Raw genomic sequence first — 24978 nt, forward strand, 5'->3', positions numbered from 1 at the left:
CGACCTCGTTCCTCCTGGACCGTTGGACGGATTTCAACCACAGGAGCTGGAGCCACGAAAGGCCACGAGGAAGGAAGGTGTGGAGGAACCCCAGGCGGGGAAAATGACGGCCTTGGGAGCCAGGCTTGCATAACTGCAGGGCGGCTTCAGAAAACAAACGGCACATTTACTCGTAGTTTATTAAAAAGTGCTTTTACAGGTTACATCAGCGTAGCTATTTTAGAGGAATACAAGTAAACTGGAAGAACTGAAGCTTTAGGTTTTTTTTTTTTTTTTTTCAAAAAAGAAGCAGTTTTAGTCTTTATCGTAGCTTCATGAGAGTCTCGTTGTTAAAATGCAGTGAAGTTTAAACCAGCGATTCTCAGACAGCGAATCAGAGGGAAGAAAATATAAATTTCCAGCCTGATTTTAACATCTGTGAAAGGTGCCTGCACCTCTAAACTCAGCCTTTAAAGTGGGAGGACCTGTTCTCTTCTCTCTGTCCATGATTAGCTTAGAGTTTTTCTGACTTTTGGTCAGTTTTGGTAGAAAGAGCAAATTAACTGCTTTGTTTTTTTTGCTTCTTTTGTGGACCGGATTGAGCTCCTTGTGTTTTGACCACAAAGGACTGCTGCGAAATGACATCCCATCACTTTTGACCACAAAGTAAAGACCTTTTCACGTGGCAGGGTGCGACCTGTGCGTCTGATTCTGGTCCTGCTGAGAACCTCTGGTCTAAATCGACTTCAGGTCGTCGTGCAGGCGGAAGGAGCCGAAACGAAGAGCAGAGTCTGACGACGACGACGAGGCAAACGGGATCAAACGATGTTGAACTGACAGACCGAGGGCCTCTCCTCGCGGCAGCTCTCATCGAACCACTTCCCCTGCGAGGCCCCGGACAGGACGGCGCAGTTCTGGGATTTGCCGCCGTCCGGCTGCGGGGACCGATAGTTGGACGCGTCCCAGTTTTTGTACGCGACGCCGACGCCGGTCTGGTCCACCCAGGTGCCCTCGGTGGTCATGTCGTTGACGCCCAGCCAGACCTGCTCGTCGGGGCCGACGCTCTGACGGAGGTAGTCTCTGAGCTGGTCGTTCCCGGCGCCGGACGCGGGGACCCCCAGGACCCCCCCCAGGGCGTTGCAGTCCTCGCTGGCAGCGTGGTACCGTTTCTTCACGGGGTCGGCCAGGAAGCACTTCCCCTGGATCTTTACTCCTTTTAAACAGACTGAAGAGGGGAAAGAAGAACTGAATGTTTTCTGTAGCTTTTAAAGTTGTTATTTTAGTAATAATATGAGCAAAAACAGAACCGTCTGAACCGGACATCATTTTGTGGTTCAGATGAAGGCTTCAGGTCCAAAACTGTCTCATTTTTTCCATGTTTTTTTTTTAAACACCTCAAACTTCAGCCTGATTTCTGCAGGTCAGTCCAGCTTTAAAACCTCAAACTCTGTTTTTTAAACTAAGAAAGCAAAACATCTTCAGCTACAGAATAGAAGTCCAGTTGTTTTTTTTAACCCTTTTGTTTTTGGATTAACCATTTAAGAGGAAATAAACAGGCTTTCCAGGATTAATTACCACCTTTTGCAACAAAAAAAAAAATCAATCAACCAAACACAAATTTCCCTACTTTTTGTGCTGTTATAAAATTATCCTGAAAACTATTTTCTACATACCTCAAAGGATGAAATATTCTGTCTCAATGCGCTTATTTTATATGCTTAAAACTAACAAGCAAGAGTCACGAGATGAAGAGCTTTTCGTCACTTTATTTTCATGCAAATCTGAAACGAACACAGTGGCGTCACAGAGGATTTAGTTCCTTTAATCACCTCTGACTCACAAAAACAAGAAATTCAAGGTAAAAAATGTTAACTGAAAATGTGAACTGTTTGAAACTGCAAATCTTGCAGTTGACTTTCCTTGAAAGTTTTTAACTTATTTACCAATTTATGTCTCTTTCCTGTAGATTTTGAACTAATTTAAGACACTGCAACCTCTAAAATAATCAACTTATATTAGATAATGACTGGGGGCTTCCCTATAAATGATATAATTGGATATTTTATGTTTGATAATGAACTGTGTTTAAAAGTCCTGCAATTAAAATAAACACAAACATCATGGAGACCTGTTAAATATGAAGCTAAAACCTATTTTAAATTAAGGCTTTTGGATCTGGATCTCCTTTTCAGTTGTTACTTTTAGTTGAAGTTCACCTGTTTGCAGGGCTTGTTGCTCCTTCAGCAGGTTCAGCTCCTGGACGATGTTATCAATCTGCTTCTGCAGCTCTGCAACCGCAGCGTCCCTCGTTGCATCTGGTGTCAGACACAAACACACTCAGAACCATTGCTTCAGAGGCTCATTTAAAGAGATTTCTGTCTGTCGTCCTGCAGACAGTAACCCTCCCCATCTACCTTTCTTCAGCGGCTTCTTCTTGGGTGCAGCCTGCTGGAGTGAAGAGCCAGCGAGCAGCAGGACGCCCAGCAGAACGCAGACACCTCTGAACTCCATGGTGGACGGCGCTGAATGCAGCTGCTCCGACGTGGACGCTCACGTTTTTATCTGCCTCCCGCCGCCCTCCCTCTTATCCCGCTGCACAGAGGAAAAGTACTGAAAACAGGAGTCCAGCCTCAGGAGGCTGAGGGGAAGCTGCAGGCAGGTGCAGACAGGCCGCAGCAGCTGTTACATAATCCCTGCAGCTTCCACCGAGACAGAAAGAGACTCCTCTGTTGCACAGAAATGCCACAAATGTTGAAAGAAAAAGAAGAAGCGTAGCAAACATGTCAAGCGTTTAAACTAAGAAACTACAATTTATTTGGAAAGAGTGAGATCATGTTGAATTTCATGGCTGCAGTGTAGTTTTTAAAAAGTTGGGAAAGGGCCGATCTGCATTGGTGGAGCCTTTCCAGATGTTTGAGCTGCCAGAGGCACTAATGCACCCCCATACCATCAGAGAGGCAGGCTGATAACAGGCTGGATGGTCCCTCTCTTCTGTGGTTTGGATCCGTCTGACCTCAGATCAGTTCTCCTCTTTGCCTCGGTCCGTTTTAAATATTTTGGTTCAGAGAAGATGGCGGCTTTTCTGGACGGTGTTCACATCTGGCTTCTTCTCTGCCTGATAGAGCTTTAAGCAGGATGGTGAGCTGTGGAAGATCATCCAGAACAGAACCAGACCCCTGAGGGCCCGAAGGTCACGGGCGTTCCCATATTGACCTTTGACCTTGCCTTTTGAGAGCAGAGATTTCTCCAGACTCTTGAAAACTTTTGATATTATGAACTCCAGATGATAGGATATTCAAAGTCTTTCTAATTTTCCACTGAGGAGCATTTTTCTGAAATTGTTCCACCTTTTTTCAGACAGTTTTTCTCAGACAGGTGAACTTCTGCCCATCTTTACTTCGGAGAGGTTCAGCCTCTTCTTACACCCAGACTTGTTGATAATTAACCTAATTAGTTATAAAACGCTCCTCCTGCCGTTTCTTATTCGTACCACAGCCTTTTGTTGCCTCCGTCTCCTTAAGGATGTGCTGCTGCCATAAAATTCAAATAAGTTTTGTTTAGAAATTGGAAATTTTCTTTGAACATTTAATAATTTTAACGTTTTATTGTCAACAAACTATGGGTTTGTGAGATTTGTAAATCACTGCATTCTGTTTTTATGAGAATTGCAGTTAAAAGATGAGCTTTAGCCGTGTAAGTTTTATTTTAGTGGCCTTAAACAGAAGTTTGTCTTGGACCCGTCTGCTCCCAGCCTGTGCAGACGCCTTTAAACAGCCTGAGGGGAAAAGTGGAAACGATCCAGACTTCTTCCACTGCGCTCACTCCCTGCTGACACGTGGCAAACACAAAACTATGCGAAGAAGCCGAAATCGGTGCTTTAATGTCACAGCAGCCCCAAGTGGACCCGGTTCAGGTCTGGAGTGTCACCAGAGTTTAGCATCACATCATTTTCTCCACCAATTATAGATGGGGAAAAAAAAGGGTGTGGAAGAAAAACACAGAGATACTCTGAATGTCTCGGTGTTAAACCTGAAAACAAGGCTGACAAATATGAATAAATGTCACTATTTTTAACAGGAGTTGAGCTTCTTTCCCTTGAATATTTAACAAAACTTTAATATTTACACTATAAAACAAAAAAGACGACCACAGTGTACAAATAAGATATTTTAATTTAATTTAAAAAAAAATCACGTGTACATAAATACAAACAGTAGAAAGAGGAGGTTTTAACCGAGAAAGCCAACTTTGTGTCTCTTCATGCCCAGACTTTCTTCCTGCCGCAGCAGCGCCATGAGCGGAGCGTGAAGAGCTTTCCCGACTCGTTTCCCCGCCTGCAGACACACGAATAAACACGGCGGAGTTACATCTGCTGGCAGGGGCGAACACGTGAGAAACACCAGCCAGGGACTTGTGTTTGCAAGATGTTTTATAGAATCAATACTCCATCGATGAGAAAAAGGACAAAAACTGTTTTTTTTTAAAAAAATACATATTTGAAGTTTTTAATTAACCTGTTAGACGTGGTAGTAGCTGAGGGTTATATAAAACATGAATTCTGAGCACTGACAGATCTCACACAGATTTTTTTTTTACCAAAACTGTGAAAACTGGGTGATTTGCATTCGTTCAAGTAATGTTCATTTATTTTTGGATGATTTTAAATTGTGCCTTTTAAATTCAAATGAAATAAAACTGAATGTAGAAGTAATTTGACTTCAAAATAGCCCCACAAAAACGTTTCTATTACTGAAAAACCTGCGATTTCGTTTTTTAAAAACGGTCCTGTGTGTGTTTTATTTAAATTAAAGTAAAATATGTTAGTTCCTGATGTGTGATCAGTCACCTCCGTCATCTCGAAGACGCTCTCTGGGTCCAGGCTGCCGCCGCCCACCTTCCGGGCGCAGGTGACGGCTCCTTTGTGCGTGACGGAGATGAGGAGGCTCGCCACGGAGCAGGCCTTCTCCTGCAGCGTCGCGTCCACCACGTGTCTGTGTCCCACCTGCACGGACACCCAGACGCTGGTTAATACCAGCGCGAGGACAGGTCCGACCCGCGGGCCCGGCGGAGAGCTCACCTTGCACAAAGTCACGATGCAGGGGACGTTTTCCACGTCGAGCCTCATGCAGTCGAACGGGTCGTCGGAGAGCTCGATCTCTTTCCCTCCCTCGTCATCCGATGATATGTTAACTCTGGGAATTCTGTCGGGCGAGGTGATCAGATTGTTTACTTTTTAATTCACTGGAAAAAAAAAAGATTTATTTATAAAAACCAATTCTCACTTTGTGTTGAAGAGAGCGGCCTTGATGGCGACCGACATGGCGTCGTACAAGTTTCCATCACACTGAAGAAGCTGAGGAGGGAACACAATGTGAGATTTCATCTTTTTTAACTCAAAGCATTCTGCAACGAAGCAAACAAACAGATATAATCTGTTTACAGAAAATATGTGAAGAAGAATTAATGAAACAAAGAAAAATACACAAAATAACTTCCAAACATCTGATCACCTCAATAACCGATTGCTTAAAAAAGCAGAAACTGTTCTGATTTATACACCCAGAACCACCAACTGAATTCTTTTATCCAACAAAAAGAGGCCTGACCCGTTGTGTGAAGAACCAAAAAACAAGCAGAACTGTTTTTTTCTGCTCCCACCCACCAGCACGTCCACGTAGAGCACCCAGCAGTGCTCTCCGGGACTGATGCAGAGGCTCCTCAGGTCCAAACTGTGCTTGTTGTTGAAGACTCTGTAGAGCGTGTTGCTCAGCTCCGTCCCCAGCTCTTCGCCTCCTCGGCCCTCAAACTCGGGAGTTGCGTTGGCCGAACTGGTGACAGAAAAAAGGAACAACAACAGAGCAGGTCTGTGAAAAAAACAAGACATAATGGAATAATGGAATAAAAGTAAGGAGGTGGATGTCCGTGTTATGGTGACAACACCGCCTCCTAGTGGCAAATTATTAAACAGTTTCAGAAAAATTTACACAAAACCTGACATAAGTTTTAATATTCAGCCCTTTACTTTAATAACTTTTGCACAGATTCCCTGCAATATAAAACATTTAGCTGCCTAGTTTTAGTTGCACACATCATATTTTATTATTGTACTCAGTTTTAACTGCTTTTTATTTAACTTTAAGCTTTATGAGTTGCTTTAACTTGCCTTGAAATTGATTTCATTCGGGTTTTACTGATGGAAAAAGGAATAGTCTTTTTTTTAAAATAAAAAACATTATGATGAAGCTTTTTTAATATATAATTGTAAGAAGGAATTTTTGATTATTCAAAAGTTATGTGGTGAAAGATGGAAACACTTCAAAACTGTGCTGTTTTTCTGTCTTTAAACGATGAATGTTGAGTTATTTCCCAGGCATTAAAGAGGAAATGAATGACCAAAACGATCTGTAGATCTGTATTGAGTGCACTTGTGTTTCTTCCTTATTAGAAATCTTACTTAAACTGAATAATTTCTGTGGGGAAACTCTCAGTAAACTTTGCACCAACCAGTCAACAAAGAACTCCAGGTATCCCTCGTTTGGTACCATGGGCCTCGGTTTTCCAATCTCAGCCTTGATCCCAACAAGAACTGCTGTGTGTCCCTGAGAGGACAAACGGAAGACAAGAAGGTATGAACATTTATGCCATTTTAACACACAGTGATGTTCAGATAAGCTCGTATATCCAGCGTGTGCAGGTTGAAGGGGATTGTTTACAGCTCTCCTGATTACATTTAGGTGACATGGCGGAGCTGAAACTCTGCTGATTATCATTACCAAGGTGACTTTAGCTGATCCGTCTGTGTTGGACACCACATCGGTCTCTATTTCCATGTGTCTGTAGTCCTCGCAGCCTCTTCCATCCACCCGTAAATCATCCTGATCACGATAAACCAACAGAAAGAAGAGGTTAGCTTGAAGCTCGAAAGTTAGCTCGAAGCTAACTTATAACTTATAATCTGTCGCGATAATTTTCACTCCATGGCTCGATTAAAAGCTGAAACCTCACCCTTATGCCGTGCAGGATGTAGACTTTTTCAGCTTCGCTAACTTGAACCGTTGCCATATTGGCAGAAACACTCGCAGCGCGTGTGTTTTGACTCTTCTTCTACGGTTTCTTCTTCTCCTTTCAGATTGGGGACATTACTGCGCATGACCGCCGCCTACCCGGAAGTCTCGCACTGCAGCGTCGCTGCGCAGCGTGTTTTGTTTCAAAAGAGCTATTTAAACACTTTACTTTACTTCAAACAACAAAAGTAGTAGAATTTTTTAAAAACTGAAACGTAGACAGAGTATGCTACTTATCTGTTATCATTTTATTGAACAAATCATGGAGAATTAGTTAGTTTTTGTGATTATGTAAGCTAAGAGTTTGTTTAATAGTACACTGATACTTTCTTCTCACATGAAACCTTTTATATTATTCATGTGACAAAATAATTAGACGCAAACTTAAGTTACATTTAGAGTAAATCAGCTTGAGTTCACTAATCTGGACAAATAAAACTTAGGACCTTTTTTGTTTGAATGCTGTAACTACAGGTTTAGTATTCAGATACTGTTTGTCAGTGAACATTCAGTTTTTGTGGTTCTTATTTTTCCTTAGATCCTTTTTTATCTATATCAGTTCTTAAATATACAAGCACAAACCTTTAAGCCAGAACACAAATCCATATCCATGAACAGCCTATAGAGAAAATAAATGCAAATAGGGCTGTGAGACTAAATTTATGTTATTTGTTTTAATTTCATTGTTTCTATTTTGAACTGATCTTTATCATACAGGCTAAGATAAAAGAAAGCTTTCCTGACTATTTTCCAAATTTCTTGGTCAATAAGAGTTCAGATAAATCTGTAAGCCTTGTTGGCCTGTAATATCCATTTGCCTTACATCACATCACATTACTATTTGATCTGTGTAATTAGAGCTTTTTAAACAGGGCTGTACTTGAAAATGGCTGTTTTATAATATGTTGTCTTTAAAATGTAAAATTTGACCACAAATGTGTGTGGGTGCCATGGAAAAGCTGAGAAACAAACCATAGATCTACTCCATTCATCTGTCGACTGGTAGGATATGTAGATGTCTCCTTTGTATTTTGAATAAAATAAATTGTGATATGGTTTTCTGGCATTACATATGGTTTTATGTGAGTTTCAGTCGGAAATTCGTCACACTAATGGTCGCAGTGGGTCACCAAGGCAGGAGTGAACGTGTAGCTGCCTGACAGACAGAGCTCAGGGCAAACTGGCCCATTTCAGGCGGGAGACGGCGCTTCCGGGTTGGATGGACCCGTTCTGTTGTCTTCCTCCCCGCAAAGAGCTCATTTTTTTTCAGCTATTACCGAGCTGGAAGTACCGAAACAACATCCAGTTTTATGGCTCTCCCCTTTAATTAATTAACAAATCAGTCCCTCGTCGAAACGGAGGCGGCGGTAAGAGCGGGAGCAGCTAGGAGCGGCTCCCCGGGTATCGGTGAGGTTAGCCCGGGCTGAGCTAACACGAACACCGCGGCGGAGCGGAGCGGACCAGTGACCTCAGTTCGGTGTTTTTATTCCCCCAAAAAGGAACTTCAAGACTAGTCGACTGAGTCGGGAGACTGAGAGGTGAGCTGATAAACAGATACAAGTTTTCCTTAAGAATAAAGGGACATTTTTGTTGTCATTTTCCAGCCAGGAACTGCTGGAAATCCAGATGTCCTGAGCTCTCATCCTGCCACTGAACTTCCCGGTAGAGATCAATTTTATGTAAAAACATGAAGGAAAATCAATTAAATGTACCCACAGAGTCAACTTTTATCTGTTTAGGCTTTACTAGTCATCCTAAAACCAGCTTAATTATTAAAATAATAAGCTTTCTGACACATATCTCCGATTCAGAGTCTTTTCCAACACATTTTTAATTTCTTATCCCCTTTAAGCTGCTCATTTTGAACTTATTGTTATATTTTTGTTTCACTGAATCTAGTTAATTCAACCAGAGCTGAATGGTTTAGTTCATTTTGAGTCATTTCAGTGACTCAAGTTGGTTGGTTGTCTACTTTTACAATATATCACTACATGTACAGATCATTTTAAAGCACAATTAAGAGATTTTACTCCTTTACGGTGCCCTGCAACTAATATTAGTGTTAACAGACAGTCTTCAGTCAGAGTTGGTGATGACTGAAATGTAAAACCTGTCCTTTTACAAAGCACTCTTCTGCTGTTAAACCATAAGTCTGGCATGATTATGGATGTTGTTTTTGCATGTTTGACCCATGCAAACACTTTAAATCTCCCCATAGCAACCAGAACTGCTCAGGATCTGCACATAACCGGCGATTAATGTCTTATTTGTGGGAAAACGATGCAAAGAATGACACGAAAATGGCTGAGGTAGGAGCAGAAGTAATCCGATTTTAGGTTACCGAGGGTTCTACTAAATTAAAGTTGCGATAAAATAACTAAGGATATCTTTCTCAAAATCAGATGTTTTTAATTTAAACCTAGAAAGGAACACCTGGTTTTGACTTTAAGCGTAAGTTAGATTAATTTACAGTCTGGACTGTAAATAAACCCCAAACAAAAAGAGTGAAATAAGTAAAAGTGACATAAACATCATTATGATGTGTTGCTTTAATTGCTATATGATGATTTAAATTAAAAGTTCTGTGAAATCCATTACATATAACTGACTAAACAATGAGTAGTTCAATAATGGGAAAAAAACATCTCTGTTCACAAAACCAAATCTAAACCTTACTGTTGTGTTTATAATTTTTCCCATTTTCCCATTTTCTGTTCCCGCTTTGCAGGTAAAGATAATTTCATGTCTGGTTTCTTTGTTTTAGACACAACAGAACATTACCTCCAAGTAATAAAAACTGCAGATAATTATTTTATGACGTGTCTAAATAGTCTAGTTAGATTTTAGATTTCTTCCTCCCCAGTTAAGCCCACGGTTACAACATGTCTCCAGTTTTAGTCCCTCTTTCAGCTCTAAATTGTGTGTGTTTTATCATGAGATCATATGTTTCTGGCCAACCTGCGGCCTCCGTGTTATTTAAAGGCACGGTTAGATTTTGGAGACGGTGGTCGCTGTCATCGTTTTAGGACTCTTACATCACAGTTATGCTGCTAATCTTGTAGTTTCCCTTTTTTTTGAATTTCCTGACAAAAGGAAACCGTCCCAAGTGACTAAACACAGCGTCTCCGCCCAGTCAGGCCTGGTCTGATCAGGTTTTTATCCAGAAATCTTTGCTTGTTGCCATATTTTAAAGGAAGCCGTATTACGTTGCTGTTAGCTTCCTTGTCTCTCCAGCAGCAGGTTGTCAAACATGCTCATAAATCAGTGACTGTCTGAATGTTTAGAGTCGGCTCGGCGCTGCAGCGTAAATCCGTTTTTTTCTCCCAGCATGCAGCGGTTCCTCCTCCAACCGAAGCCTTTCTGCTTCGGGTCCACTCCGTCTAACAGGTGTGAAGAAGTTTCTGTCGCTGGGAGACCGCCGTAGACCCGTTCCGGTGTCTGAATAAGTCGCAGTCGGTTTCACCGTGGATCGTTTGTTGTGCTTTTGTTGTGGGTTTCAGCAAACAGGCCACAAACTGGACGTGCTGGTTCCCGATGGAGTCATTTAAATCGAACCTGCCTGCATCAAACATCCTGTATCCCCTCACAAATACAAGTTTTAGTTGTATTCATGAGGGGCTTCCTGCTCTGTTATAACCAACTTCTTGACAGTTATTTATCTAAACCAGGTCTCTGCAGGTGGCTCCTTGTAGCTTCCACTGCAACCAACATGAACTTGAGCTATTTTTATTTGTAAATTTACAATAAGAGTCACTACCTTTAGCTTGCAAAGTGTGCAGAAAAATACAAATAAGACAAGAAGAGCTTGTGTGAGCTCAGCGTTTCAGAGAAACATGTCAGCTTTTCTACGATTTAAGCACCAGAATTAGTTTTCACTAAAATGTGTTTGAAATTCAGCGATCAGTTGAGCCTTTAACCCACGTACTCTCTCCTCCTCGCAGCATGCGGTCGGAGCCACGGGTGGTGTAGGATGAAGAGCCCGGCGCACCGCACCAGAGACATCGAGCGGCAGCCCGGCTACCTGAAGCCCGAGCACTGCGCCCCGCCGCCGCCCCGCAGCAGCTCGGACGCCATGTGGTTCATCCGCGACGGCTGCGGCATCACGTGCAGCGTCATCACCTGGTTCCTGGTCTTCTACGCCGAGTTCGTGGTGGTGTTCGTGATGCTGCTGCCGGCCAAGAACGTGGTCTACAGCCTCTTCAACGGGGTGCTCTTCAACGGCCTCGCCTTCCTCGCGCTCGCCTCCCACGCCAAGGCCATGTGCACAGACCCGGTCAGCCGCATTAAGACATAATCCTAATTCAGTCTGTGTCAGGGATCATTTTAACAGGGAGTCTGTGAGGCATTCAAAGCGATGAAACAGATTTAATAAAACGTTTTGAAGTAAATGTTTCCTTAATGAAACTGGTCACGACAAACTTTGTGACTTTTCTTCAATAAATGGGTTATAAAATATAAGCAGAGCTCTTAAAATAAACTCCTTTTTTTGGTGTTTTAGCCACCAAACGTTTCCTGTCATCTAGTTTTTTGTTATTTAAAATAAGAAAAAATAACAGCAGACAGATGTCTCTGAAACCTGACAGCATCTGCAGGTCGGAGGAGAAATTAAACCATTTAGGTTTTTAATTAAATTTTGTTTTTAACGACACTTCATATTTAGGCTCTGCAGCACGTCAAAGGTCAAACAGACTGATATAATTTCCTTTAACCGTCAGCACATCATAAAGAAATAACCTCTGGGCTGAAGTCCTTTTGGATCATGTGCCCACTAGTTTACAGCAAAACACGTAAAATTGAAAGTAATTTTTTTTGTCTTGATCCAATTAGTTGGAACTTGATCCAATCCTGCTGTAGCTGCTGCTTGTTTTAGGTGAAGGAAAGCTCTCGTCTTGTTTATTTTGAGGTGGTTTAACAGACGTTTTAAAAATGTCTCCCTGGTGGATTAAAAAAAAAAGAAACGACCCTAAGTGGCGGAAAAGTCGACTGACTTTTGACATCTTTTTTTTCCTCCCTCCCCTGTTTCCACAGGGAGCTGTGCCCAAAGGGAACGCCACCAAAGAATTCATCGAGAGCCTTCAGCTGAAGCCGGGTCAGGTGGTCTACAAGTGTCCCAAGTGCTGCAGCATCAAGCCTGACCGAGCTCACCACTGCAGGTAGGTCTGAGGCTGCTCTGTGTCTGCTCCTGCACCACCTCTCCAGGTTCGCCTGTACATGTGTGTGTGTGTTTTAGCTCGATAATAGGGATTCCCTCTGAGGCTGCTCGAGTGTCTCTCTGGGATCTCCAGGCATGAAACACCTCAGAGTAATTAAATCTTAAGGCAGTTGAGTCGGGAGGTGTTAGACTTCAGATGATAACTGCAGTTTTATTTATTTATTTATTTCCAGACATGTCAAAAATGAGTCCACATCAGCAAATGCCTCCACCCCAACTAAACACACACAATATAAATAATTCTACAGAACAGATACACACCAATCTGCACAGACATATCCATGTATACCAGGGGTCTCCAGTCCTAGTCCTGGAGAGCCACCATCCTGCATGTTTTCCTTGTTTCCCTGCTCCAACACACCTGATTCAGTGGTTAAATCACCTCTTCATGTTCTGCAGAAGCCTGTTAATCATCCACTGATTCAGATCAGGTGTGTTGGAGCAGAGAAACAAGGAAAACCTGCAGGATGGTGGCCCTCCAGGACCAGAATTGGCCTCCCCTGATGTATACAGACCCATTTATATGGACACACACACAGATCCCATGCAACATGTCAGAAAAAGGGGGCAGGAAGAAGCAAAACTTCAACAGTTTTTGTGCTTTTTTTCGGAGACACTTGCCTTTCAGATTGGAAGCTTGTCGTAAACAAAGCAGACGGTGGAACTTTCTGCTTTGTTATGCCATAAATGAAACGTTGCCCCCCTCGGCTGTAAAACTGCCACATAAATAAGCACTCCCAGGGGTCCTCGTATCCGTCTCCTGAAAACGTGACGTGACGGGAAGGACCGACGGGGGTTTGTGCTGATTTCCGGAGCTCGGGGTCACGTCGAGACGCCCGGCGTTCGGAGCGGCCGCCTCACTTTTTGTCGTCTTTGTTCGCAGTGTTTGTAAACGCTGCATCAGAAAGATGGACCACCACTGTCCCTGGGTGAACAACTGCGTCGGAGAAAACAACCAGAAGTACTTTGTGCTCTTCACCGTGAGTCTTCCTCAGCGCGTGCAGCCATCAAACAGTCACACTGAAAGGAACTAAAACTCGTTCCTTTGCTTTCAGATGTACATCGCATTAATATCCCTCCACGCATTAATCATGGTGGCCTTCCACTTTTTCTTCTGCTTTGAAGCCGACTGGGGAAGTAAGTTTTACAGAACATGATTGTTGATTTCTCACTTTAAACAAAGATTAAAATAGTGTAGCTGTTTGTGTTGGAATCTACAACATTATCCAACTTTTCTTTGATTTATTGCCTGAATAAACATTTTCCTAAAGAGCTTATTTTCTCTTTTGTTAGTTTTAAACATCTTCCAGCACAGGGCAAAGCTCATTCAGTCAAACGGATCTCATTTAGACTAAAACAGACATTAGTTAGTTTTATTTCAGCTCATATGAGCTTTGACTGATGATGATCAGGTTTGTGAAACTCAAACATTGGATCTATTTGTTTTTAGCTCATGTTTTTCTCTTCAGATTCGACGACCTGACTACATAAAACAACACGAAGTCTGTAAATAATCAGAATGATGTTTGTCATGAAAACAAAGAGAGTCCTCAGCAGAACTGATCCAGCTGCATCCTGTCCAGTTTTTTTAATTAGACAAAAAGAAGGTGGCAATGATGAAAGTGTTAAATAAGAAAGAAGAGAATAGTTTCATGAATTCATGTTAAACGTATATGACTGAGAAGTTAAGATGCGAGTAAGATGTAAATCTGTATCTTTATTCAAGGAGTTTATCCGCTGCTCTTGTGATTTGTCTTTAAAGTAAACATGACAAGAATAATTTACGACTCCTAACCCGAATGTCGTTTTGAAAAGCAAATTTCGAGTCATGAGCCGGGTTTTAACGCGCCGTCTCTCCCTCCGTCCAGAGTGCAGCGGCTTCTCTCCTCCAGCGACCGTCATCCTCCTCATCCTCCTCAGCTTCGAGGGCCTCCTCTTCCTCATCTTCACCGCGGTCATGTTCGGGACTCAGGTCCACTCCATCTGCTCCGACGAGACGGTGAGTGAAACTAAAACACCAAACGCTTCCACTGCGACAACGTTTCTTATAATAAGAGCATCCAGGCAGCTCTATGGAAACAGTTCTTGCACTTTTTGTTGCTTCAGTTAAAATCTACGCAGTCCTAAAGTCTGGATTTAGTGTTTTCCAAGTCTGGATAGGTAAAAAAAACAAATATTTCCAAATTTTAATCCATTTTCTAAAAGAGGAAAAAGAATTTCTGCTCAGACTCCCGTTCTCGTTGTTTGGCAGCAGCTTTGATTGTCGCTCTGTGGGAAAGAAAGCACGCGGTAAAGGGTTTTATAGATTAAAAGATGCTTTTATCAGCGCAGATATTCAAACTGTACGCTGATAATGACTCGTTGGTTCAAATCGGGTGTCTCAAAACAGAGAAACGCCTAAAACCTGCAGGACTGAGGCCGCTCCAGGACCAGGACCGGACACCGCCGGTGTTTAAGTGTTTGAGTCCGCTGCAGGAGCGGTGATCACCTGTGACGGACGTAACCCGAACCGTTACGTCCTGGTTATTACCAGTACACAGTCAGTGGGTCAAAGTTGGGTCCAGATTTATTTATTTGACTCTAAATGGGAACATCAGTCCACCTGTTAACAGTTTTATTGAAAAACAGTTGAACCCAATGGGTAAAATATCATTATTATAAGGAAACTGTTAAAAAAAAAACAGTTTTCGTGTCCTTTTTTCCCCCTTCTGTTCAAGTTTGTTTTCTGTTGTATTTAAAGCCAACAGAAAATAAAACTCAAAGCTCCAAACTTTGTGTAAATTTACAAGAAAAACTTGTACTTTGAGCTGAAAAACGTCCTTTAAATTGACGTAGAAACCCCGATCGACAGCTCGCTGCTGTACTTGTGACACTTCACAGCAGCCATTAATGCCGCCGTGGTTCTCGTTTAAAACAAATCTTTCTGGCTCTCGGAGTAAATTCCTCCTCTCTTTTACCGCAGCCACTCGTAGAGCTGACTGGGTTCGACTCTGAGCGTCGCCTCCTTCAGTCCTTCAGTTTATGTAGAAACCGGTTTGAGTTTTCCCAAAATGAAACGGAGACGAGGACGGCTAACGGGAGTGTTTTGCTCCCTGAGTCGGAGCGTAGATGGAAGTTGGAGGAGGTAATCAGCTTCCAGCCCCTCTGCAGGCTCGACATCGGTTCATTTTCTGCTCGAACCACCCACCAGGATGACTCACGGCGCCATTATATTCACTACAAAGATCATCTATTTCAGTCGGTCTCCGTGTAATGGAGCCTGCAGTTATCGGTTTTGTTAGTGCAGCTTGTCGGAGTTTAGGCGAGTCACTTGCGCCTGATTTATGACGCTAAAAGGATGAATTTCCCCGCCGGAGCATCTGATGCTGATGTTCCTCGCACCCTTACCTCTGCAGGGCATCGAGCAGCTGAAGAAGGAGGAGAGAAGATGGGCCAAGAAGTCCAAGTGGATGAACATGAAGGTGGTGTTTGGCCACCCGTTCTCGATAGCTTGGCTCAGCCCGTTCGCCACGCCCGACCACGGCAAGGCGGACATTTACCAGTACATCGTGTGAGCCGGCCGGACACGAACTCGTTTTAACCACTTCGTCTTCTTTCCCGTCACGAATTAAGGCTGTTTCAGGGGGTTCTGGTGTCTGTCTTTTATGTTGTCAGTGTCTTTTTTTTCCTTCTCGGTGCTGAATGAGATTAACAAAGTGATGCTGTACGTGCAAAAAGGAACCGTCTCAGTTCGACGAGAAGCACTTGACGAGTTGAGAGGAATAACAAAAAAAAAAAAACAAACCCAAAACAAATCAAACCAGAAGCTCTTTTCGCTGGAGAATCGTCTGCAGTTTGTCGGATCATTTCCTTCCTTTCAAGGTGAAATAATGTGAACTGGAGTCCAGATCTTTTTATTTTTTTGTTCCAGGAGACAAATACCTTATTCCGTTTTTCCTGTAAACAATATTTTCTCTCCTAATTTGATGTATTTTTGCTGGAGATGACTGGCCTTAGAACAGCTCACATCTGATTTTTCTTATTTATTGCCTTAACGTGACCGTCCCAGCCTGTGGGGATCGTTCCAGCCTCGTTTGATGGTTCAGGTTAGGAGTTTTATAAAGTTTTCTTTGTCTCGCAGAAAGCTCCGCCTCCTTTTGCATGCCACACAATCGAAACAAACCATATTTAAGGAGTTTGATTTGTTGTTTTTTTTTGCAAGAAATCCACTAAGAGATGCTGAAGCAATAACCTCGGTGATCAGTAATAAGTTTAGCAGCTGTGGCTGGTTCCAGATCAGCCCAAACAAACACAAAAAGTCCAGAATCACAACCCGGTTAAGTTCGGCGCCGTCTGCAGAATTGTTAGTTTTAAAGTTCGGATTATTGCGGGGACTGAAATAAACCAACCAGAGAGCAGTTCAGCTTCTCGTGTCCTCATCCTCGGGACTCTGAGGACTCAGAAGCGCCGAACCGAGAGACGATCTCGCCAAAATAAAACACCTTTTAACGAGGAGGGCTTGACTGACGCTGGAATAACCCGTCCACCTTCCGCCTGCTCCTAACGGCTCAGATTTGAGGGACTTTTTGTTCCAAACCTTCAAACTAATTTAACTCCGGCGCTTTAGGTTCAGTCGTAAGGGACAGGTGGGATCTGTGGAAAAGGCAGTCAGTATCTTACCTGCTGTAGATGAACCACCTCGGGTTGCGGAACGGTTTAATTCTGACAGTTAGTCGGAGCGGGACCAAAGTGAGTTGCTGCAGCCTTAAACCAGCTGCAATCCCATAAATTTCATATTGGTTCAGTTTACACAGAGACAAACTGTAGCGGCAGCTAGCTGTAGCACTCATTATGCAGTCTGTGGCGCCTCCATCAGGACTATTATAATATTTCTGCAGATCTAACTGTCTAATGCAAAACTTAAAGCAACAGAACGGTTTATAAAACGGAACGAGGAGGGCGATAAAGCGGCGATAACTCGGCTCATTAATCCGGTCAGAATGAAAAACTCCAAGGCTGCTCCTGGTTCTTATCTGCAGCAGGTAAGATGCTGCCTCGTTGCTGGAAATCTATGCGACAGAGCCGTGTGTGTTCAGACCCGGAGATGCTCTGGTGGTTAAATCGGATTCTTTTTTTTTTTTGATCATCTCAGAACCGTAAACGTTTGGTCTCTTTGCTCGCCGACCTCCGCCGGCGGTAAAACCTCTCTGCTCTGAGCTCACCGACCCGGGCTGCTGTTTTCTTGCTCTGCGTCGATGGAATCTGCTTGTAGATGATCCAGTTTGTCAGAATCGTGTCGAAGCAGAAGGGTTGTCGAGGCCTGAAAAAACAGATTTGACCTCCTGCCCTGTGGATCAGATGCACGCAGAAAGTATTTAACACTAAAAACGCCGTCGCTGTTTTCCGAGCTGAGACTCCGAGAGGAAACAAACAAACAAAGAAACAAACATGTTGCCAAGATGGACGTTTCAGGAAGAATTAGTCGTCAGGAATCACGTTGTCTTACAGGCATTTAAATGGTTTTATTTTTATAATCCTCGCCGTTCTGTTGAGATGCAACAGACTCTTCAACGTCAGATTTCTGAAACTCTGTGTTTTTCTTTCTGTTTCATTGTGTTGTTTAAGGGGAAATTCAATAAAACTGCATAAACAAACAAACATTTTGGGTATCATTTTACTGAGAAGTCTAAATGTGTCCTGTAAAATACATTATTAAAAAAAAAAAACCTCTTGAATTCTTCCTTTAAAGGTTAGCATGTTGCTGTTATTTTGTTCTATATTCATTAAAACAAACTTTACACACAAAAAAGTAACATAAATCTGTGTTTTTGTAGGATTTATTTAAAAAGTGTCCTTGCTAAATATATTTATTTGTATTTTCTAGGTTGTTTTAGTTTTATTTATGTTCACTGGGTTCCTTAAATATAATTCATATAAAGATTTGGTGCTCAGTATGCACTCTATATGTAAAATTTAATCACACAGAAGGAAAAAAAGGAGTTTTAATGTATAATTTTGAACATTAGTGAACACAGAACAAGTTAAATGAGATAAAGTTAATCTCTAAATCAAACCTGTGTTCTTTAAACTGACTGTAGTTTGCAGTTTTGCCTTGTTTTTAAAACAATTAGCTGAATTTAGTCGTTAATCTGAGCCAGATTTAAATGGTTGGGCTTTCAAAGCTCGTTTGTCAGGAAAATATCCTGGTTTTAAATTCACTGCTGCTGTTAAGAAACACATGAACATAACTAATAATACTTATTATTTACAGTAAGAATATAATTTTTCAGAAGTAGTGGTTTAAATGAGAGAAGCGACCCTCAGACTGAGTCCAGTTTAACGAGCAGAAGGAAGAAAATTTGGTCATCAGACGTTTATTGAATAATTGGTTCAGAGGATAATTCACACACTTTCTTCCAACCTTAATGCTGTCGGCTCTCCTACAAATGTTTTACAGGAACTGTGAGACATTTTATTAACCCCTCAGAGCAGCAAGACTCCGCCTGCTGTTTCAGACTAGCCGTTAGCTCATCAGTCCGCTCAGATTTAAGCAGTTTCTCCAAACTGAGGTCGCTCCCGCCGTCAGGTTGGTACTAAAGCTACGCGTCTGTGTGGATCCATGCTGTTCAGGCTTTAACGTGCACGGATAGATTCAAGATGGCTGCTTGGACACCATGTTCAGACAGGATGACAGACACTGTCAGCCAATCAGAAGCCGGGTTAGGCTGCAGGTCTGTGGGAGCAGTGAGGTTATTTATTCCCAGCAGGTTGTCCCAGTCTGAAAATGAGCACTAAAGGTCCATTTGGGCCTTTAAGGAGCCTAACGCCGCCTGACACGGTGGCGCCCGCGCTTTTCAGCTCCCACCTCGCAAAGTAACACCCACAGAAGTATAAAAACTTTGCTTTTTTTAACCGTTTTTAACAAAAAGCTTCATCAGGGTTTGACTTTGGGGACCGCCGTTGTGACGTCACATTGTCAGGGATTAATGCTCGCCCTGATCCAGAACCTGCGAGGCGCGTTCGTGCATCGCTGCTGCGGGATCTGACAGCAAAGAGACAAAGCTACCGTTAAGCATTTCTATTACGCATCCAAAACGACAACTCCTAGTGTTAAAATACTGTTCGATAAGCAGGTTTTAGCATGCAGTTTTATGCAAATTCAACATTTAAAATGGTGTTTTTTCACGATTAATGGTAAATACGTCACAGTGTGTCCCCTGACCTTTGCCCTTTGGCTGCTTGGAAAAAGGCTCCGACGCCTCACGACCCAAACGGGATCATAAAGCACAGAAAAAATGTTTAGATGGACAGAAAGTCAGAGTCGTCCATTTATCTGCAACCTTAGGGACAGTGAGGCTGCACAAAATCAATAAAACGGTTCACAGGTTAACGCTTCGATGTGGACTGATGCTCCAAGAGGCTTTGGTGTGATTTATTCAGCCTTTTCTTTGTTGTATAAACACGCACGCATCCGTGCAAAAGACGAGCAGCTGCCTTAGGTTCGTAGTACAGTATCTGTCACGGCCATGAGCCAAAGTTCAAGCGGAAGAATGACAGAAATGTAAAACCCAGAAAGAAACAAGAAAAAAAAGCAAACCGTCACAAAGGATGAGCCTTTCAGCGCTACATCAGAAGAGGTGTTACTTTATCAAAATAAAAAGTACCCTTCAGTTAGCTGAGCCCCATCCTTTTAAAACAGCACCGGAAATAAAATGAGATATTAGGTGTTTACAGTGAGTGTCATAAAATGAATTAAATTTAAAGAATGCTTGACGGTGTTTGATAATCCCCGCAGCCACGGATGGTGCTGTTTGTGTACGAAGCCATAAAACTAATTTCAGATTAAAGTTTAACTGAATTATTTGTGTATTTCTTGTCTGATCTCCCTCCTCCAGAGATGGAGAGCTCCCATCAACAAAATGCATTCTGCCTCATGGCCACCAGGGGGCGACCGCGAGCGGTAAGGTCGCCCCCTGCTGGTTTGAAGGAGAAATGACCAGATTTCGTCTCTTCCACTGTGACCTCTGCAGATTCCTCCTGTGGTTTCACGACCTCAGCTGCGAGTTGGAGCTTTTCTGTGCCCGTCTCGTGAATCTCAGCGGTTCCTTCAAGTTTCTAGTCATGATCAGGACGCTAACACGGCGACGGCCAAAATACTGAGCCCATGAGACAACATGACCTCACTGGAGCTCCTCACACAGTTTATGGGCTGTAGTTCAAAACGTGTGGTTCAGAATTTAAATCTTGTTTTGTTTGTGCAGATGAGAACATTGGTACCACTCTCATGTCTGTTATCATGTTCCAGAGGATGATGCCTTCACTGTTAGAATTAAAGGTAGACCGATTGATCAGCTGGCTGATTAATTAGAGCGACTTTTATCTTCTTTAAATAATCAACAATAAGATGATTAAAAGGCAGAAATGTCTGAGTGACTTTCACAGTGTTTCCAGGTGAAATGATATCTTTCAGAGCCTTTTATATAGATGTAGTTATTTAGGACATTTTTAGAGAGAAAACGTTTTTTTTTAAACATAATTTTTAGAAAGCTGAGCGTAAAACAGCAACTTTAATCTATTTTCCAGGTGCAGCTAGCGGTTTGCATGCGAAGGTGAAACACGAGCAGTTGCGTTAAAATATTTAGCAGAGGTGCGACGGATTTGGTTCGCTGACGTTTAAAGTTTAAACCAAACTCGCTGACTTGATGGTTGGCGTCACCAGCTGCCTGTTCGCTCCGATACGAGCAGCAGGTTGTTTAATACAACATGTTGTTTTTGTTTTTAATCCCCTAAAACTCATGTTTCTAACAGACTGAATGAGCTTAATTTGGCCAAAGTTGCTTCAAATTCTTTTGTTTTTAAAAAACCTAATTTAACGGGTTGTAATTGTGTAACGTTAGTCAGCTCCATGCGTCGTCCATCACCTCCACCTGAACAGCCGGCGTCGGTTCGGCACCAATAACATTCTGATGTTAACAGAGTTTAAACAAATGCAACGAAGCCTGCGTTGTTTTCTGACATGCATCTGGGGATGCTGCAGCATGTCCCGCACCCCTACTTCCCGTGGCCCTTAATGGCTCGCTTTCTGCCGTCCAACAACACGCAGCGAATTGAAAAAAAAAAAAAGAGTTTCTGTGCTCGCTTGTTGTGGTTTTATATTTACTGTAGACATGAGAATGGTATCAACTCTCCCATCAGACTCTTTGCGAAGAAACACACGGAGTTATTTCCCCCAAAAAAGTATCGCACTACTGTCCCGTCGTCGTTTTAGCTCGTGAGTTTTGTGCTCTAGTTGCCAGATTTCCCTAAAGCTAAAACAATGTCTGCCTCTCTGCGAAGCTGTTGCTAAAGATTATTTCAGAGCTTTGTAAGAAGCTGAACTCTGGGATCCTTTTCGCTTTTCTCCACAAGTCAGGCTGGACCGCCCGGCTGTCGGGGGGGAATAACGCAACGAGGCTGGAAGACAACAAATTCATTCTTGTCCTGTCGCCGCAGAGCTGGGAGCGTGTCGTTTCGTTTGCCCGTCGGGACTCGGCTCGTCTTTGGCGTCGTGTGAAATCGGAGGGAGTGCTGGCCCGGAGCGCGCTATTCGTCCTTCGCGTCGGCCGCGCTCCGATGCCTGTCCTGCGGCGAGACCCTCTGCAGCACCAGCAGGCCCGAGAAGGTCAGCGAGATCCCGACCCACCACAGTGTTATCTGGGGTTCCCCGAAGAGCAGCTGGCCCAGGAACGCCTGGAACAGAAGGAGACCAAAATCAGGTACGCCTGAAATGGAGGTACCCAGCTGGAGAATAATTTCTGAAGATAAATTAGCCTACTTTCTAAAATAGGGCAGCTTATATAAGGAAGACGGAATAAAAGGTTGTTTAATTTAATTTAATCCCCAACAGTCTGGGTGTAAAGTCTTTCACAAGGACTTCAAAAAGATGAAAAGAAAGAAGAGGAAACTTGTTGGCGCTTCTACTTACGGAAGATACGAAGTTGGAGGCAGTGGTGGTCACAGTGGTCCGGGTGGAGGAAGAGGAGTACCTGAGAGCTTTGGCGAGGAAGGTCCACATCACGGCGTTGCAGGTGAACAGAAGCCCGCCGCACAGCAGCCTCAGAGGGATGTGGAGCTGGAAGAATGAGCAGAGAACTGAAGGTGCACATCCAGGTGAACCTCCTAATATGGACGCTTTACGAAAACAAGCCCCTGATGGTACGCAGGGGACCATGGGAGATGAAGATTACCTTGATGGAAACCAAAAATCTGGGCGTTTCCATCGATTGGAAATAGCTTAAAATGACCTGGATCAGCCATTCTGTCTCCTTCCTGTCCTCTCTAACCCCAGCCGGTCCAGGCAGACGGCCGCCCGCAGTCTTTCCTTCTCACAGTCGCCATCCTTGCTGCTCAGGATGGGAGATTTGACCCTATCAGTGTTTAAACCTGGTGTGTGTGGATGGTTTTTGTACGGCGCCACGAGAGAAGATGGCGCTTTGTTAAATGAACTGAACTCAGTTTAAGGCCAGAAGAGTTTCACGTAGAAACGCTTTAAATTGTCTCCATACAGGTTTTTACAAAAGATACAAGATTTTCCTTCTGAAGCGCCTCGTGAAGTGTGTATGACGCAGGCAGACCTGGCATTGGATGTAAATTAGAGGCTTTAATCTTCCTCTGTGACCACCTGCAGCCCGATAATCTGGCTCACCTGACACACACCTGTCTGTCTGCAGGTGGAAGGTCACACAAGCAGCCTGACTCACTGGTGATGCCGGTGTGTGTGTGTGTGTGTGTGTGTGTGTGTGTGTGTGTGTGTGAGTGTGAGCTGCAGCGTCCTTCAGCATCCCAGGGAGCAGCAGCTGTGATGCTGCTGCTGATGATGGTGGTGATGATGACGAGGGAGTCAGGAAGGCGGAGAGGAAGGACAACCCCGGGTCCAACTTCGTCCCCAGACCTCCGAACCGCGTTAATAATCGACCCAACTCCGACTCACCCGATCGCAGGCTGTAGTTTCGTCCGGCTGCCTGAATTTCCGCTGCTCCCCCCACGTCCGGAGTCCGGTTTCACAGACCCCCTTCAGGTAGTCGGCTCCGAGGGACAGCTTGGCCGACGACGACGCCACGGCTCCGAGGAAACCCGCCAGCAGTGCATAGAAGACTCCCGGGAACATGGCGGTGACCGCAGCCGTCTCCGCTCCGCTGCTTCTTACATGTCTGCTGCTGGAGGTCCTGCTTCTGCTGCCTGTGTCATTGAGAACATCTTCCCTGCACCTCCCACCGTCAGCCGGCAGGCGGCAGTCACAGCCAGGCTCAGGTGGGATTCTGGGAAATGGAGTTCCAATGCCGGTGTCTCCAAACATGCGCATAGAGCCCAATCTCTTCCAATTTGGAGAAAAAAGATCATCTGAGTCATAATTATGCAATATCAATTCATAATTATGACTTAGAATGTCACAATGATGAGCTACTACCTCAAAACTATGACTCATGCTATCTCATTATCTCATATTTATCATGTAGCATCTCATAATTTTTAGACAGTATCTTATAATTATGAGACAATGAGATTCTGAGTCTGCTGTCATAATTTCTTATGAGATTATATAATTAGGAAATTATCTCATTATTAAATATCATCTCACTGTTTTTTTATGACCTAGCATCTCAGAATGATGAGATATTACCTCAAAACTATGACTCATGCTATCTCATATTTATCATGTAGCATCTCATAATTTTGAGATAGTATCTCATAAATATGAAAAGTCATAATTGTGAGATAATGAGATGCTGAGTCTGCTGTCATAATTTCTTGTGAGATGATATAATTTGGAGATTATCTCTTTGTGAAATATCTCACTATTTCGTAATTATGTCCTAGCATCTCAGAATGATGAGATACTGTCTCAAAACTATGACTCATACTATCTCATATTTATCATGTAGCATCTCATAATTTTGATATAATATCTTATAAATGTGAGAACCAAAGTTCTAATTATGAAATAATGAGATACTAAGTCTGCTGTGATAATCTCTTATGAGATAACATAAGAGAAAAATAGCACCTCACCATCTCATAATTATGATTTAGCATGTTAGAATGATGAGATACTATCTCAAAATTATGACACGTGCTATCTCATTATCTCATAATTATGATATGCTAAGTCATAAATACATATGAGATACTAAGTCATATTTATAAGATATGAGTTGCTAAGTCATAGTTTTGAGATACTACGTCACAATTATGAGATACTAATGTATAATTATTAGATTTAAAGTCATAATTGTATATGAGATACTAAATCATAAATATGAGTTATGAGCTGTGAAGTCATAAGTAAAACCTGAGATAGTGTATTGCAATTATGAGACGCTAAGTCATAATTTTGAAATAGTATCTTTTAATTATGGGACACAAATTTATAATTATTATATTTTAAGTGATAATTATGTATGAGATACTATGTCAGAAATATGAGATGGTATATTGTAAATATGAGACTCTCAGTCATATTTATGACATGCTACCTCCTAAATATGAATTCTGAGTCATATATAAGATTTAAGTCAGATTTTTAAAATAGTATCTCATAATTATGACTTAGAGGATCTGTTTTATTAATCAGATCCGCAGAAATGGGCTTCTATACATGCTGGAATTAAAATAAAAACATTTAAGCTCATTACTGCATCGCGTTTTTGAACTTTACATTTTTATTACATGGTGTTTCTTCATATGAGTACTAGGTGGACGACCACA

The 24978-nt window shown here is 42.7% G+C and overlaps 4 protein-coding genes across 5 annotated transcripts; 1 reads left to right on the forward strand and 3 right to left on the reverse strand.

Annotated features, from left to right (window-relative positions):
• Positions 1-215: 215 nt before the first annotated feature.
• On the reverse strand, positions 216-2553 carry clec3bb (C-type lectin domain family 3, member Bb). Its single transcript, XM_017421196.3, has 3 exons — positions 2394-2553; positions 2196-2294; positions 216-1204 (listed from the first exon to the last, which is right to left on the reverse strand). The coding sequence occupies exons 1-3, from the start codon at positions 2488-2490 to the stop codon at positions 798-800; spliced, it is 603 nt and encodes a 200-aa protein (XP_017276685.1). The 5' UTR covers positions 2491-2553; the 3' UTR covers positions 216-797.
• A 1575-nt stretch (positions 2554-4128) lies between these two features.
• exosc7 (exosome component 7) lies at positions 4129-7142 on the reverse strand. The gene is made up of 8 exons (XM_017422065.3): positions 6985-7142; positions 6753-6854; positions 6484-6578; positions 5642-5807; positions 5262-5332; positions 5057-5180; positions 4826-4981; positions 4129-4313 (listed from the first exon to the last, which is right to left on the reverse strand). Exons 1-8 carry the CDS (start codon positions 7039-7041, stop codon positions 4209-4211), a joined length of 876 nt encoding a protein of 291 aa, XP_017277554.1. The 5' UTR covers positions 7042-7142; the 3' UTR covers positions 4129-4208.
• Positions 7143-8215: 1073 nt separating this feature from the next.
• Positions 8216-23090, forward strand: zdhhc3b (zinc finger DHHC-type palmitoyltransferase 3b). 2 transcript variants are annotated; one of them, XM_037975689.1, is made up of 7 exons: positions 8216-8581; positions 10985-11316; positions 12072-12196; positions 13139-13235; positions 13311-13392; positions 14124-14254; positions 22944-23090. In XM_037975689.1, the coding sequence occupies exons 2-7, from the start codon at positions 11014-11016 to the stop codon at positions 22977-22979; spliced, it is 774 nt and encodes a 257-aa protein (XP_037831617.1). In that variant the 5' UTR covers positions 8216-8581; positions 10985-11013; the 3' UTR covers positions 22980-23090. The 2 variants fall into 2 exon arrangements, with proteins under 2 accessions (XP_037831617.1, XP_017280360.1); XM_017424871.3 differs by lacking the exon at positions 22944-23090 and adding an exon at positions 15651-17894 and having other exon boundaries at positions 8217-8581.
• LOC108241009 (transmembrane protein 42) lies at positions 18593-23458 on the reverse strand. Its single transcript, XM_017424895.3, has 3 exons — positions 23204-23458; positions 22199-22345; positions 18593-21963 (listed from the first exon to the last, which is right to left on the reverse strand). The coding sequence occupies exons 1-3, from the start codon at positions 23378-23380 to the stop codon at positions 21817-21819; spliced, it is 471 nt and encodes a 156-aa protein (XP_017280384.3). The 5' UTR covers positions 23381-23458; the 3' UTR covers positions 18593-21816.
• Positions 23459-24978: the final 1520 nt, after the last annotated feature.

The sequence above is a fragment of the Kryptolebias marmoratus genome, linkage group LG5 (assembly GCF_001649575.2).
Source record: "Kryptolebias marmoratus isolate JLee-2015 linkage group LG5, ASM164957v2, whole genome shotgun sequence".
In the NCBI taxonomy this organism is placed as follows: Eukaryota; Metazoa; Chordata; class Actinopteri; order Cyprinodontiformes; family Rivulidae; genus Kryptolebias; species Kryptolebias marmoratus.

Coding starts and splice junctions, on each gene's coding strand:
- clec3bb (XM_017421196.3), bottom strand. CDS start 2,490: ATGGAGTTCAGAGGTGTCTGCGTTCTGCTGGGCGTCCTGCTGCTCGCT. Junction 2,295..2,393: donor GAAGAAGCCGCTGAAGAAAG/GTAGATGGGGAG, acceptor GTCTGACACCAG/ATGCAACGAGGGACGCTGCG. Junction 1,205..2,195: donor GCAACAAGCCCTGCAAACAG/GTGAACTTCAAC, acceptor TCCCCTCTTCAG/TCTGTTTAAAAGGAGTAAAG.
- zdhhc3b (XM_017424871.3), top strand. CDS start 11,014: ATGAAGAGCCCGGCGCACCGCACCAGAGACATCGAGCGGCAGCCCGGC. Junction 11,317..12,071: donor AGGCCATGTGCACAGACCCG/GTCAGCCGCATT, acceptor CTGTTTCCACAG/GGAGCTGTGCCCAAAGGGAA. Junction 13,393..14,123: donor CTTTGAAGCCGACTGGGGAA/GTAAGTTTTACA, acceptor CCCTCCGTCCAG/AGTGCAGCGGCTTCTCTCCT.
- exosc7 (XM_017422065.3), bottom strand. CDS start 7,041: ATGGCAACGGTTCAAGTTAGCGAAGCTGAAAAAGTCTACATCCTGCAC. Junction 6,855..6,984: donor ACATCCTGCACGGCATAAGG/GTGAGGTTTCAG, acceptor TATCGTGATCAG/GATGATTTACGGGTGGATGG. Junction 4,982..5,056: donor GCATCGTGACTTTGTGCAAG/GTGAGCTCTCCG, acceptor GTGTCCGTGCAG/GTGGGACACAGACACGTGGT.
- LOC108241009 (XM_017424895.3), bottom strand. CDS start 23,380: ATGTTCCCGGGAGTCTTCTATGCACTGCTGGCGGGTTTCCTCGGAGCC. Junction 22,346..23,203: donor AAACTACAGCCTGCGATCGG/GTGAGTCGGAGT, acceptor TCATTCTTCCAG/CTCCACATCCCTCTGAGGCT. Junction 21,964..22,198: donor CCTCCAACTTCGTATCTTCC/GTAAGTAGAAGC, acceptor CTTCTGTTCCAG/GCGTTCCTGGGCCAGCTGCT.